Here is a 13,484-nt window from a genome sequence, read left to right on the forward strand (position 1 = left end):
AAAAAATCTAAATTAGCCTACTTGATATCAGAAGGAATTTCTAGTATTCAGAATGTAATTTGGTGTGTCTGATGTGTTCGCAGATCCCACAAAAAATACCGTGTAAAGGTGGGTGACCGAGCCCTTAATGGGTAATTAAAAAATCTTGTTGAATGAAACTATAATATAAATATATAGCAGAGTATTCTCGATATTGCATGTCGTGTGTCAGGTAATTCACGATAAGTAATTATGACAAAGGTCGTGTCATCATGTTCATGACTATAATATAATATCTATAGATATTAAACCTATAAATGATGACGTCAGATGCTGTACGTGCAAAATAAAGGTAGAAACGTGTAGAAATCCACGTAGTACAGTGTAGCAGAATTTTGCAGCCTGCAGTATCATCGATTGCCCGTGATTGCAGCTGTTGTTCTGTGTATTAAAACATCACTGCAAATTATTTCTCATTCTGCCAGATATCATACATTAATCACAGAATTAGAACAGGACAGTCGAAAGACAATTGACAAAAAATAATATTCTCGAGATTTCCACACTTCAGCTTTTAACTTGCCTACTTGAATAATGGCATCGTCGGAAGAAAAACACGATGTTCCAATCACTTCAGATCCTCCATCAGAAGAGGAAGGAATCAATGGACGTTCCCGTGGATGTCCCATGGTCTTTTCCATGGACCTATGTTTCCGCCGCCACCGCCACCACCATTCGCCGGCTCACCTTACGGTCACCATGGTTTCGGCCATCATCATCATGGAGGCCTGTTTGATCATTCACCGTTTGGATACTTTGGTGGATTCGGCAACAGCCCACCTCCTCCATCTCCACGAGGCCCCCCACCGCCACCGCCAACACCTGGACCTGTATCTGACGCGGCCGATCACCACCACCAATGTCCTTATATCCAGGGTTGGTGGCAGAATGCCCAGACGTGCCCATACCTTCAACGTCAACGCTCAACGTCTCAAGTTGAGAAGGACAAGGACAAAGATTTCAAAGTCACCATCAACGTCAGTCAATTTGCACCCGAAGATCTCAACGTCACCGTCGTCGATGGCCACGTCCAAATCATAGGTAAGCATGAAGAGCGCAAAGACGATCATGGTTTCATCACCAGAGAGTTCACTCGTCGCTATCTGCTGCCTGATAATGTGGATCCAAGCACGGTCAAGTCTTCTTTGGCGCAAGGAGGGGTCTTGACGGTGTCTGCGCCCAAGAAACAATCAGACAGTTCAGGTGAAGTTCGCGAAGTACCTATTGCCATTGAACCACCTCCGATAGATGATGACAAGAAAGAATCGTGAGCAGCTGAACATTGGAAAACTGTATGAAATCGACTAAGGAACGCCAACGTTTTGTTTTTCACGCAAGTTTTGATGTCTTAAATACAGATGAATTTGACGTGATTTTAATCGATTGTGAAGCCATTGTGTTCAATTGTCGCTCTTAGTTAGACCTGAGACGAATTAGACTGGGAGTTTCACAAAAGTGCGTTTTGAATTATAACATTCAAAGTGATACATAACTATTCATTTCACGGAGACTTGACTTAACAAGAAAGAAGAAGAATCGATAATTAACCAAAGGGCATGTATACTTCACCCTGGTTGACGATTGCAGTCCTGTATGAACTTGGATCATGGTAGGCTCTATTCTGAAGTGAAAGATCACCCATGGTACACTGTAGTCAGTAGCGGATACAGAAGGGAGGGGAAAACGAGTTTTGAACAGCTTGTGACGTGCATGTTTTCAGCCACTCTTTCCACATGTTGCTATTGTTTTTCCATATTCAAATAGTATACCGGTACTTTTCTAGAAATAGATTATTGTGTTCTCTGTTGCATAGCATGGGTGGTCTATTCAATGTAATGTTTTACAAAACATGGCAAACTTGAAAAAAAATAGTATACCGGTATACTATACTGCGCCAATCAAGTATCCTTACACTTGGAAAAATGATCACAATTTCCAAACTGAACAATATTGGGGTAAATTTGTTTTTTAAATAGATGCACTATCTAATCCTGCACATTATGACACCACATTGAATCTAATGTGACTTCAAGAAGTACAGTTACAAGCATTTGATTAGACGAAGGTCCCGTTTTAAAAGTAACAAACTGGCCTATACAAAACTCCACAGACTATTATTATAGACATCTGGTTTGAGAGTCGTGAATGGCTGATTTATGCGTTTGGCTTTAATTTAAACCAAAAGAAACAAAACAAAACTGAAACAAAAGAACTGACAAATAAAATGAAAGTTATGAAAAGTACAGAGAATCAAAAACTGAAATAAAAACTGCTTTAAATAACGATTCGTTGAAGAACCTGTGTTGTCTCATTGTTGCGCTTGTTGAAATCTTTTTGCGCCTTGTATATAGGCCAATTTGTCACTTTTAAAACTGGACCTTCGTCTATTCAATTGCTTGCAACTTTACTTCTTGAGGTCACATTGAATTCAATGTGGTGTCATAAAGTGCAGGATTAGATAGTGCATCTGTTAAAAAACAAATTTACCCCAATATTGTTCAGTTTTGAAATTGTGATTATTATTCCAAGTGTAAGGATACTTTATTGGCGCAGTATATATTTGAATTAGTGGAAAAGGATGATGTTCTATTAAAAGTAATTGTATTGCTGATTACTAATCGAATTTAGTGGAAAAGGACGATGTGTGTTCAGTTATTAAATCGGTATAGCCTATTCAATGTTATGTTTTCAGCGTTTTATATACCAAACTTGGTGAAAAAAGATTGGTGAAAAATGACGGCGTGTGCTCTGTTAAAATCAATGTTGTTTTACAAAGCGTTATACCAAACTTGAAAACAAATTTGTACATTATAGTTGCTGATTAATGAATTGGTGCAAAAGGACGGAGTGTTTTGTTTTTAAAATCAATAGCCTAGCCAATGTATTGTTTTACAACGATATATCAAACATGAAAACAATTTTGCTGCATGATTAGTTGATTACTGATTGAATTGGTGCAAAAGGACGGTGTGCACGTCTGTTATTAAAAGCGTTTTATGAAACATGAAAACAATGTTGTACATTATAATAATTGCCGATTACCGATTGAATTAGTGCAAAAGGGCGATGTTTTTATTTTTATGTTAAAATCAATATAGCCTATTCAATGTTTTGTTTTACAAAGCGTTAAACAAGTTTGTAATAGTAATTACTGATTAGTGATTGAATTAGTGAAATGGACGATGTGTGTTCTGTTATAAAAATCAGTTGCCAATCAATGTTGTTTTGTAAAGTGTTATTGAACTTGAAAACAATTTTATAGTAATTGCTGCAAAAGGACGATGTGTGTAGTTATCAAAATCCGTAATATTATGTTTTTACAAAGCGTTATACCAAACTTGACTAAATAGGCATATTTTAACCTTAGCACTGAGCTCTGCATGGAAGCCACAAAGACATGTCCTCCCATTTGAAATCTCACCCCTGTTATGGGAGATTTTTAAAGATCTTAAAAGGCCGTGCCTTCCATGGGCATGCATGATAGGGCTAGGGTGCATGTTTATTTCCATGCAGGATCTGTGATGGATTTCAACTGAAATAGCCCAATTGCTCATCTGTTCATTTCATGTGGCATGTTACCAATTTAAGTTTTGGGAAAAAAGTTCCAGAAGGTCCTTGACCCGTCATGTACCTTAATATGAGGTTCTATAAAATTATTACCGTACAAAAAAAAAAGTTATGCACAAGTCGGAAAGAACTTTCGTCTTTGTAGCATATTTCTTGGTTATCTCGAGTGTCCGGTTGATCATGTTGATGGAATCAGTTCAATTCACTTTGTTCAATATTTATTCATTTATAACATTCGGCTGAAGCCAAGCTAAGCCCAATAGTGCTCGGAGGCTACTAAATTCAAGGGATGCCATACTGAGGAAAACCGGAGCACCCGGGGAAAAACTCAGTGCCGAGTGTTGCAAGATCAGTGGTAGTTTGCGAGTTACTCTGTCGGGGCCCGACATACTATAACCGAAGACCTTCAATCAATTTTTAATAACGTAAGACGCCCAAGTTGCTAATCTTGGGGCACGACCTACAATATCGGAGCCCGAGATAATATTTTACTTTAGGCTTATAATACATGTCACTTCCGGGTCTCCGTACATCTCCATACACAGAATAACAAACGCATAGACCTAATTTTGCGTTACAAATTATGCATATTATATTTATTGCTCAGAATTACATATTGAAATTAAAAAATTACAACTTAACAAAAAAAAATACAACTTATGGTGTTTTCCTCTTTTGTTTTTAATGATATTAATGTTTGTTGTAAACTAAGTAAAAAAATTATCACAAAACACCTATTTCAGTGGACGTCAAACAGTTTACAAAATTATTTCGTACAAAATGTATGCACAAAATTGTCCATATTGCATACCGGGGTAACATTTGGCAGCTTTTTCACTTTTTACCATTTGAACTCAATAAAAATTCTTAGCAGCAAATTGATTTTCTTGAAAGAAACAAATTTTTCTTAAAAGAAAATAAATTTTTGATAAGATTATACGAGTTGGAACTTAAAAAGTGACTTGGTAAAAAATGGCAAAGTTACCAAATTTAACCCCTTGTTGAGCTACATTAAAATATAAATCATAACAAAAGTGAGATTACACTTTGGATATTACCTATGAATTGTATATGATGTGATTTGAATCCAAATGAAAAAAGATTGTCAAGTTAATTTGTGTGGATTGATTTCAAAAAAAAATGCGTTTAACGTCATTCATGCTAATTTGCATCACATGTTGACTACATATTACCAATTTAATTGTATATGAAATGCAACTAAGGGCGTAATTACTTGAAAATAGAATTGCTCAATACTATATATATGATGAGTTACCAAACGCACGCAGTTTGGAACATGTATTTTGCAAATGGTAAATCTCATATTGGGCTATTTCACTTATAATCCACACAACCGCTGTGGGAAATGTTAGAAGTAACTTCCACAGGGGGAGTATGAATTTCAAAAGTAATGAACCCATAAGGCAGTTCCATTTGACTTTTGACATGAATCTTCCATAAAGGGAGAGTGAGTTTCAAATAGAGTTTGTTAATGCGCTAATTCCATTTGAAGTTCATACTCCCTCCCGTGGAAAATATTTCCCAAATTATGGGTTATAAATGGAATATTTTAAATACGTTGGCCAGAGCATATTCCACCATGCCTCCCGACTCCCCGAAGCTTTTGCTTTCCGTTGAAAATTTCCTGTCGCTCCCGATACGTAGCCCGTCCGACTTACTATATAGGCCTACAAGTCTGCAAAAAAAGAAACCCTTTTGGTTGGACCATATTATTTGGCTTTACTTTAAGGCACTGCACACATCTCAACATGCTGGACATAACATCTGAAATACCTAGAAGACAACTTTAATAAATTACCATAAAAATAAATGGTACTTTGCATAAAAATTATGGATGATTATTGCCATTATGTTCCAAGGGTGAAGTCCTGTAGAAATGGTATGGTCTTCTCTTTAACATTTTCAAGTAATGTTGATAAATATTCTCAACATAAGGCCAACCTTTTTTCACAAAATATTTGGCAATTGCATTAAAAAGTTTAAAGGCAACACATTTATAACTCGTCGTGGTTTCCTTCTTTTATAGGCCATCCAAAGAATGAAGTTTCTTTTCCCAAGACATCACGTTCGCGTTTAACGAATGCACTGAATGCTGATACACAGTTACCGATGAAATAATCTGCTTGCGCCATGACGTACATGTCTACTTGAGGTCTATCGGGATCTTCGTTTACAACTTGCAACTTCTGAAACAAAAGAAAGAGATAATTGAAGATTAACTCGATGGAAATGTTGGATAATGCAGTACTATTTTTTATTCCAAAGATAACGGAATTCTCTAAAGGCTAATGTATAATGATGCAACATAATTTTTCTAAATCTTCTTTGGACTATAAGGTTTCAAGTTGTCCTTGTCCCTAAAATTTGCGATGGACCTTTTCGGTAAATCTCATAATTCTTTACGGTTTGTATACCCGAGATGTCGTCATGCATCACGCCGATGCACACATCGTGTAGAGAATATCGTTACTGCATGCGCATTTCAAAGTCGTGAAGAGCGCAGTATTAGCAATGCACACATTGACGTGACATCTCGGGTCTACCCGCAAAGAATTATGGATTTACCGAAAAAGTCAACTGATTCCGTATTCAGTCACATGATAAAGATTTAGGGACTATTAGGGAAGATCCATGTTGAGTAAAACACAAAATTACTTCTACCATAGGCTTAGATCACGGGGGATAAATTTTCATAAGGGGGATGAAATCATGATCAATCATGCTCCCATTGTTGACGCCTGTTGCGTTTCTGACCAAATTAACATCCCAAAACAAACACATGATAAAGATTTCATTAGAAAACTAAAAAAGAAAGAAAACTGGATCGACAGAAAATCGTTTAACTTTTCATTGTAATACTCACATGCTTTTCCCAGCCCTTTTCCATCTTCTTCAGATTGTCCATCTCCTCTTGTAGATGATCTTCCATTGGGAAGTGATCAGTGCCAACGAAGACACTCTTGGCCTTGTGTTCCTTGACGATCTCAAGGAGTTCCTCGGAAACCTGTTCCTCAGACTGGATGCACATCTTGCGAGTGACGAAGATATCACCAGACACACGCCCAGTGCATTGATAGGAACTCAGGATTCGCTGGTAATTCTTGTCTGTTAGTTCACATGTACGGGTCTGAAAAAGAGAAGATTTTGAAGCATTAACCCCATGAGAAGTTGAGAACTACCTGCCGATTGGCCAAAATGAATATTGTGTCAAATTTTTAACCAACCCCAAGTAGGGTATTAATAAGATCATCTGCAAATGCAAGTTTGACCATAAATAGTTTAAAGCCTTGTCATAATTGGCAATTGAAATGAGCATTTCAAGTTATCAACCAATCAGAAATGCTGTTAGATGACCAGTAGTGTCCAGGGGGTTAACATAACGAACCAATCGCATAGTTTGAAATATATAGCTTTGTTTACAATAAAACGGTTTAATAATTCTTTAATATTATCTAAATGGGTCAAGTATGCAGAAAAAAATCTTGGTCTTGGTTGTTATTCCCTTGAATTTCGAATGTGTGGTTTCTTATCAATATTTTAAGGTTGTTTATTAGCTTTTACTTTGATTCCACACAAGGTGTTTTTGTTAACTTTATAAAATATGACTTGTTGAAAGAGCACAGTAAATAACAACAATGGCTTACATGTAAGCTGGCTACGTTCCATGCAATGGAAAAATAGTTACAAGATAAATACAAGTCATCCTTTGTTTGGAATACGAAATCAAAAGTGTTTTAAAGTTCCTTCTTACCCAATCAGCACCGTTTCTTAAATGAAGTGCTACGATTGGTCTGTCCATTTTCTTAAGGATTTTATCCCCTCCTCTGCAATGGACGGAGCCCATCTGAGTAATTTATGCAGTTCTTCTGCCTGTTCTGCAATAGGGTTGAATGTAGGCGCATTCATGAAAGTAAGTACTGGATGCTCATCAGCTGGGAACCTGTAAATATGTGATAACAAAGAAACGGTTTCAAAAAATGTCAGAAATCCAATAACAATAATTATATACGAGCTACCAACAGAATTGGAAACAACAATGTACAACACTGATTACCACAGAGTTCAAAAAAGAACCTTTTTGTCCTCTCATGAGAACCCTTTAAAGTTCTAGGAGGAACCATAAAGGGAGCTTAGGACATTCTAGGGAACTTTATTTCGTTATCTGAAAGTCATTTAGAGCCTTTTTGGTTCTCCAAAAGGCTCTAAATTTTTATAACTTTTAAGGGTTGAATAGGAAGGTTCTCCTTATAACCTTCAAATTCAAAATGGTTCATGAAAATCTAAGAACCTTTGGTAGACCCAATGAAGATTCTACATAAGTTTCAGAGAACCAAAATGGTTCTTCAGAGTGCCCTAGGATTCTTTAGAGGACAAAAAAGAGGCTCTTTGTTCGTAAGAGTGTATGAAAATATTCTTATCCATTTGAAAGCTGACGCCCGGCAAGCTATTATACATTCCTATACGTCGTTAACACCATCAAATCTTGTGAGTTCCATTATATTGTTGTGTTTTTGTTGGTGTACACACTTACGTATTTTTCCACTTTTCTGCATGATCTGCATATTCTACATTGAAAAATAATTGATCTTCCCAAATTTCAGATTCGTCGAATTCAATGCCATGATCAGACCAAAATGTACCGAATGGATTTCCGCCCTGCAAATAAGCGATATAAAGTTTTTAGGTATATTACAAATGTATACGAGTATGATATTAATTATTAGAATATAATAAAATAATGTATGTGCAATTTGTGATTGAGTAGGGAAATGTCTTTTCTTGCACCGAAATTGTCTAGTGCAATGACGTCATGGTTATTTGTGCTCAATTGTTGTCAGCCTTCATTGTATTACTGGGACGTTATTAGACAATTTTCGGCCCGGGAATTTTGAATATCGCGTGTTGAGAGACGGCTGTATTTAAACAATTCGCCGTCAATATGAGTTTGTTTAAAATAAAAACCATGTGATTCGTGTTCGATAATCAATTTTCTGTTGTGATTGCCGGAGACATCCTTTATGGCTCTAACGGGTTCTTGAAATTTGAGGGTTCAAATGTGAGGGTTCGTGCAGCACTCTAAGAAAGAAGTTCCAAATAAAGTATACTGCTGCAATCTTGTAGGAGCGTACACCTAGTGTATGCAACAATCTTGTATGAGTAGAAATCTTTCTTCAACTTGGAAATGAGACAATGCTTACCCTAGCACAGATGCCACCATTGATATCAGCTGCATCTTTTGAGCAGTAAGCTTTCCTCTCACCAGCCGGCCATTTCATATCTGCATGGTCTTCCAAGAATTCCTCCAGTGTGATTATCCTGTCATGGTATTCAGTAATTGGTTCCAAATCGAAGTAATCGGTGAATGGGGCGTACACCTAGTGTATATGCAAAAAAACATTGCAAACAAAAAAAGAAAAAAAAAAAGGTTTTTTAAAATGTGTAATTGTGGGATAAAAAAAAACACCAGGCATTTTACGCAAGAACAGTTCCAAAGTTCACGAACTTTTGAGTGTACAAATCGCTGTTTACCTGAGCAACATTAATAAATCAAGTATTTAGATAGTATTCAATTTGTGATTTCAACTGTACCTTTTTACACTAAAGTGTAAAATGCATTAGATTGTTAATATTTGACGTTTATGTGGTATATAAATCGGGCAGGCACGTTTATATAATTATGTACACGTATGCGAAATTTGAAGTTGGGTCTTCCCTAAAATAAGCTATATAGCGATTACTCACAATTTGACAATTATAATTCATTTTTAGTTGACTACGATGATATACTTCGCAATTATCTTAAAATGTGCGATATGGATGAAGGTGTAATGATCGTGATTGTGAAAACATTATGAGGTAACTCATTAATAATTTGTTAATGAATGTTTTTAACGATAATTTGTTGTTAATTAATTATTGTTAATGATAAAATGAGGTTCTTTTCAAAGTATTTCAAAATCAAAAACATGGTGAGGATGGCCACACGATAAAGTCATTGATGAAATCTTGATTTGGATTGGATCGATAAATAGTAGTGTCGGAATTGATGGCTAAAAACAATTCCTTCGCTATACTTATCCAACCTGCCAAAGTGATCTACAAGAATCACACGTTGGCCTATATCTGATGGTCAAGTTTGGGAATGATAAAATAGCATTGCTTACATTGTCACCTTCATTGCCGATTGTATGTTGGTAGTTAATGATGGGTGGAACGACCAGGGTACGACCAAGAGTTCTTGCAAACAGAAGAGATCCAAGGAAAAGTTCTACCTGGTTGCTGAAACGTCCTGAAGGAGAACAACATCAAAGAGCTAATGAGAACAGCATTATGGTCTGCCTGAGGAAGGCATTTCGGCATCCACCAAAACTACCTGCCCACGTTGCTGAAAAAGTAGGGTGGTGATAAGAAAAAAGGAATCTCCAGTGGCCACCTGGAATGTTTGTGATTGAGAAATCGTGACTTTATTCAAGAGATGAATTTGTTTAGTTGACTGAAAAATATATCAGTTGCTCATTGCTTAGTCAAAACTATACTGCATGAAGGCCGATCGACATAATTGAATTTCGATTTATCTGTTCACGATTATCAAATTCTATCTAATGAACAAAGTCACGAGACAGAAAAGAACCCCATCTGCTGAAAAAAACCTGTTGCATGCAATCTTACATTGTTCTCTTTACTAGCCATAGTAATTGACACCTGTGATGTCCCCGATTGTTTCCTCCCTAATTTGCGACCACAGGGATAGATGATAAATGGGGGAGCCACCAAGGTTCTGTTGAGATGTTTAGCAAAGTTTACTGTACCGAGAAAGGCTTCCACCTGGCCAGAGAATTGTCCTGATAAAATAAAACATTGCATGTGAAAACACTTGGAAGAAAACTGCAATATAAAAAGGCATCTTTTAAGATCTAGGCGCCAATCTGTCAGCTTTACAGTTTACCGTGATGATAAAAGCTGTTAATGCCTTGATATGTCTTGACATAAAAAGGCCTTTCTTATGTATATGATTTGAATTACTAAGGTTTTTCAGGGTATACAGAGTTACAGACTGTATCAGAATGATTGGATATATCTGTTTGATATTGATTGAAAAACCTGCTTCTTTCGAATGCAACATCAGATCAATTTAAAGTAACACAATTTATACGACCTTTTATAAATATTAATCTAATATAAATTATTATAAAATATTATAAATTACAATATGGTTTATTGCATTTTGATTTTGTAGTAAATATCCATATAATTACTGGAAATGGCACATGGAAACGGATGGGTGTGACCATGGAAATACTTCCATGGTGTGACAAATATTTTGATACGGCCTGTATAAATATGAACAAGGGAGATGTCTGGATGAAGTTGAAAATTGTTCATGATTTTGTTTTCATGTTAAAAATCGACACTTTTAGAAACTGATCAAAATGTCATCGTGCTCCGGATCGAATGTGAGATTCTCCCATTCCAGATAAATTTGATAAATTATTATAAATTATTATCCAAAGTGTATCCATTGTAGATAAAATTTGAGCAGGATTAAAATATGTATGTATCAGATAACTGAAATTTGACCCAGATTAGTTGAAGTTTTACCCGGGCTTTTTTTTATTAAGTAAAACGATTTAGAGGAGAAACATATAATGCACAACAAACAAATAAATGAATAAAAAGATAAATGAAATAAATAAATGAAATAAATAAATGAAATAAATGGAAATATAAATAGTACCCGATTTCAATCCTCAGATATTTGAGGTTGAAAAAAATAAGCTGAATTGAAGCAAAAACCTTGTTAAAAATTTGCATTTTATTCCACAATTGTCATTATTGCATAGACAAACACAGCATGTTTACTGACATGGAATGACCCGTATGCCCCGCCCACCTTCATGAATATATCGGTGTATTAAACACAAAGGTTGTCAATACAACAACAAAAGATTTGCACAATAGGCACAAAATGACAATGGTCTTATTCCCCTTAAGTGATCTTGACTTGTACACGTGTACTTATTTAAATGTAACTGTGTGTGGGACGTACAGTTATATGTTATTAGTTATAGCAATAGGGTTTTTTTTCAATAACACATAGGCCTATCTGTTGGTTGAATGATGAATGCACGTTACGCATTCTGAGATATAAAATAAGATGTGTATGAATAAGACGGAAAATAATTTAATGTTATTAAATTTGGTCTTATGGAATTGAATTAATTTTCTAAAGTGAATATCATATTCAATGTTGATTTTTAAAGGTGCTTTTAATTTGATTAGCTTTAAGCACAATACATTTCCTATATAAATGCCTACTACTAATTTGAGAATTTTGTCACGAAGATCATCATAAACCTAATATTTACTAATTAAAATTGACTAATTTTCAAATGTACTTTTTTGAGACTATTGTCATGAAGATCACCATAAATATAAAAAAATCAGGTAAAATTGGATCTGTACATTAAAAGTAAAATATCTGGGTGTGTCTGGGTGTGGCGTTCGCATTTTTATGATTCATGTACACATAAAACCGCAGTAATGTAAAACGTCTATCTTACACACCGAATTCACCTGTTGTATGCTTTCACTTGTTGCATGTTACATGACTGTTATCTGTAGAGCGATTTACGAATTGAAATATGCCTTACCTGAGCATGGACAGTACAGAATATATCCATTCGGATCCCATTGCGACTTCAAATCACCTGTATTCCTACCAAAAATAGGAGAAGTCAGGGCAAAAATCCCAAGTAAAACAGCCAAGGCGAGATTCCAATACCGATGCGCCATTTTCAGATGTTATGCTTACCAAACGCCAGCGTTTCAGTGAATGGTTTTTAATATGTGGAATAGCGTGGTATGAGCTGTCTCATTCATATTCATTTCTATTGTTGGTATTGGTTATTGAGCGTCTGGTGTTTGATAGTCAATAATGCAGTAAAGGTGATGCCCAGTCAACCTGAAAGAAGAACGCCAAGGAATGGAATATGGTCGAACTGGAAACAATTAATATGGATATTAAAATAATTATAAACAAAAATATTTAAAATATATGGAATATTATATTATGTGCAAAATACCAATCTATCATTTTGAACTTACAAACTGTTCCAGGTGATACATTTAAATTTGGTCGAAAAATCTTTTAAAAAGTCCTTCGATAAGAGCAATTATGTATAATAATTTGATTGATTGTATTATATCTACCTTCGCAGGGTTCGTTTCAAGGAGTTTGTCGAACATGCACTATTCGATCATAATCTATTAAGAGTGTTGATACTATTTTTAATCGATTGTTGATACTATGCTGAACGAACCTTAGAGAGCCACGTGTACATCCGATCTCGAAGAAAAGAAGCCAGAGAAAATAATTAAAAGTTAAATTCAGCAAGTTTTACTGCCACATCAGCTTAACTGACGTGTCATTAAGTTCAAGTTCGAAAATATTAAGTATACCTTAATATTAAAGTAATACTAGTATAATAAACTAACCAACGCTTTATTTTAAATAACACAGTGCAACTTACAACAAAATTTTATAATAATACATATATCTTTAATACACGATTTGGCAGTGCTACTTTTGCGATGACGACAAAGGATGCGGATCCCAAAATACTAGAGTCCTCTTCTCTTTGCTTATTATCTAATTAGGTCCAATATTATTTGTTACGGAAGTAATTTTTGAAATAATTATCATAATCAGCAGCAAAACAGCATCATTATCATCGTCATGGTCATCATTATCAACATCATACCATCGTCTTTATCATCATCATCATCATCATCATCATCATCATCATCATCATCATCATCATCATCATCATCATCATCATCATCAGTATTATTATTTT

The 13,484-nt window shown here is 35.4% G+C and overlaps 2 protein-coding genes across 2 annotated transcripts; one reads left to right on the plus strand and one right to left on the minus strand.

The window, feature by feature from the left end:
• The first annotated feature begins 321 nt into the window (after positions 1-321).
• Positions 322-3,100, plus strand: LOC140138097 (alpha-crystallin B chain-like). Its single transcript, XM_072159988.1, has one exon. The coding sequence runs from the start codon at positions 660-662 to the stop codon at positions 1,308-1,310; it is 651 nt and encodes a 216-aa protein (XP_072016089.1). The 5' UTR covers positions 322-659; the 3' UTR covers positions 1,311-3,100.
• Positions 3,101-4,173: 1,073 nt separating this feature from the next.
• Positions 4,174-12,499, minus strand: LOC140138098 (GDP-fucose protein O-fucosyltransferase 1-like). Its single transcript, XM_072159989.1, is given in 8 exon segments — positions 4,174-5,813; positions 6,491-6,754; positions 7,379-7,449; positions 7,452-7,567; positions 8,159-8,283; positions 8,826-9,002; positions 10,297-10,469; positions 12,279-12,499. Coding segments are annotated over 8 exon segments (1,260 nt in total). The 5' UTR covers positions 12,421-12,499; the 3' UTR covers positions 4,174-5,621.
• Between the last annotated feature and the right edge of the window lie 985 nt (positions 12,500-13,484).

This window comes from Amphiura filiformis, chromosome 17 (assembly GCF_039555335.1).
Source record: "Amphiura filiformis chromosome 17, Afil_fr2py, whole genome shotgun sequence".
NCBI lineage: Eukaryota > Metazoa > Echinodermata > Ophiuroidea > Amphilepidida > Amphiuridae > Amphiura > Amphiura filiformis.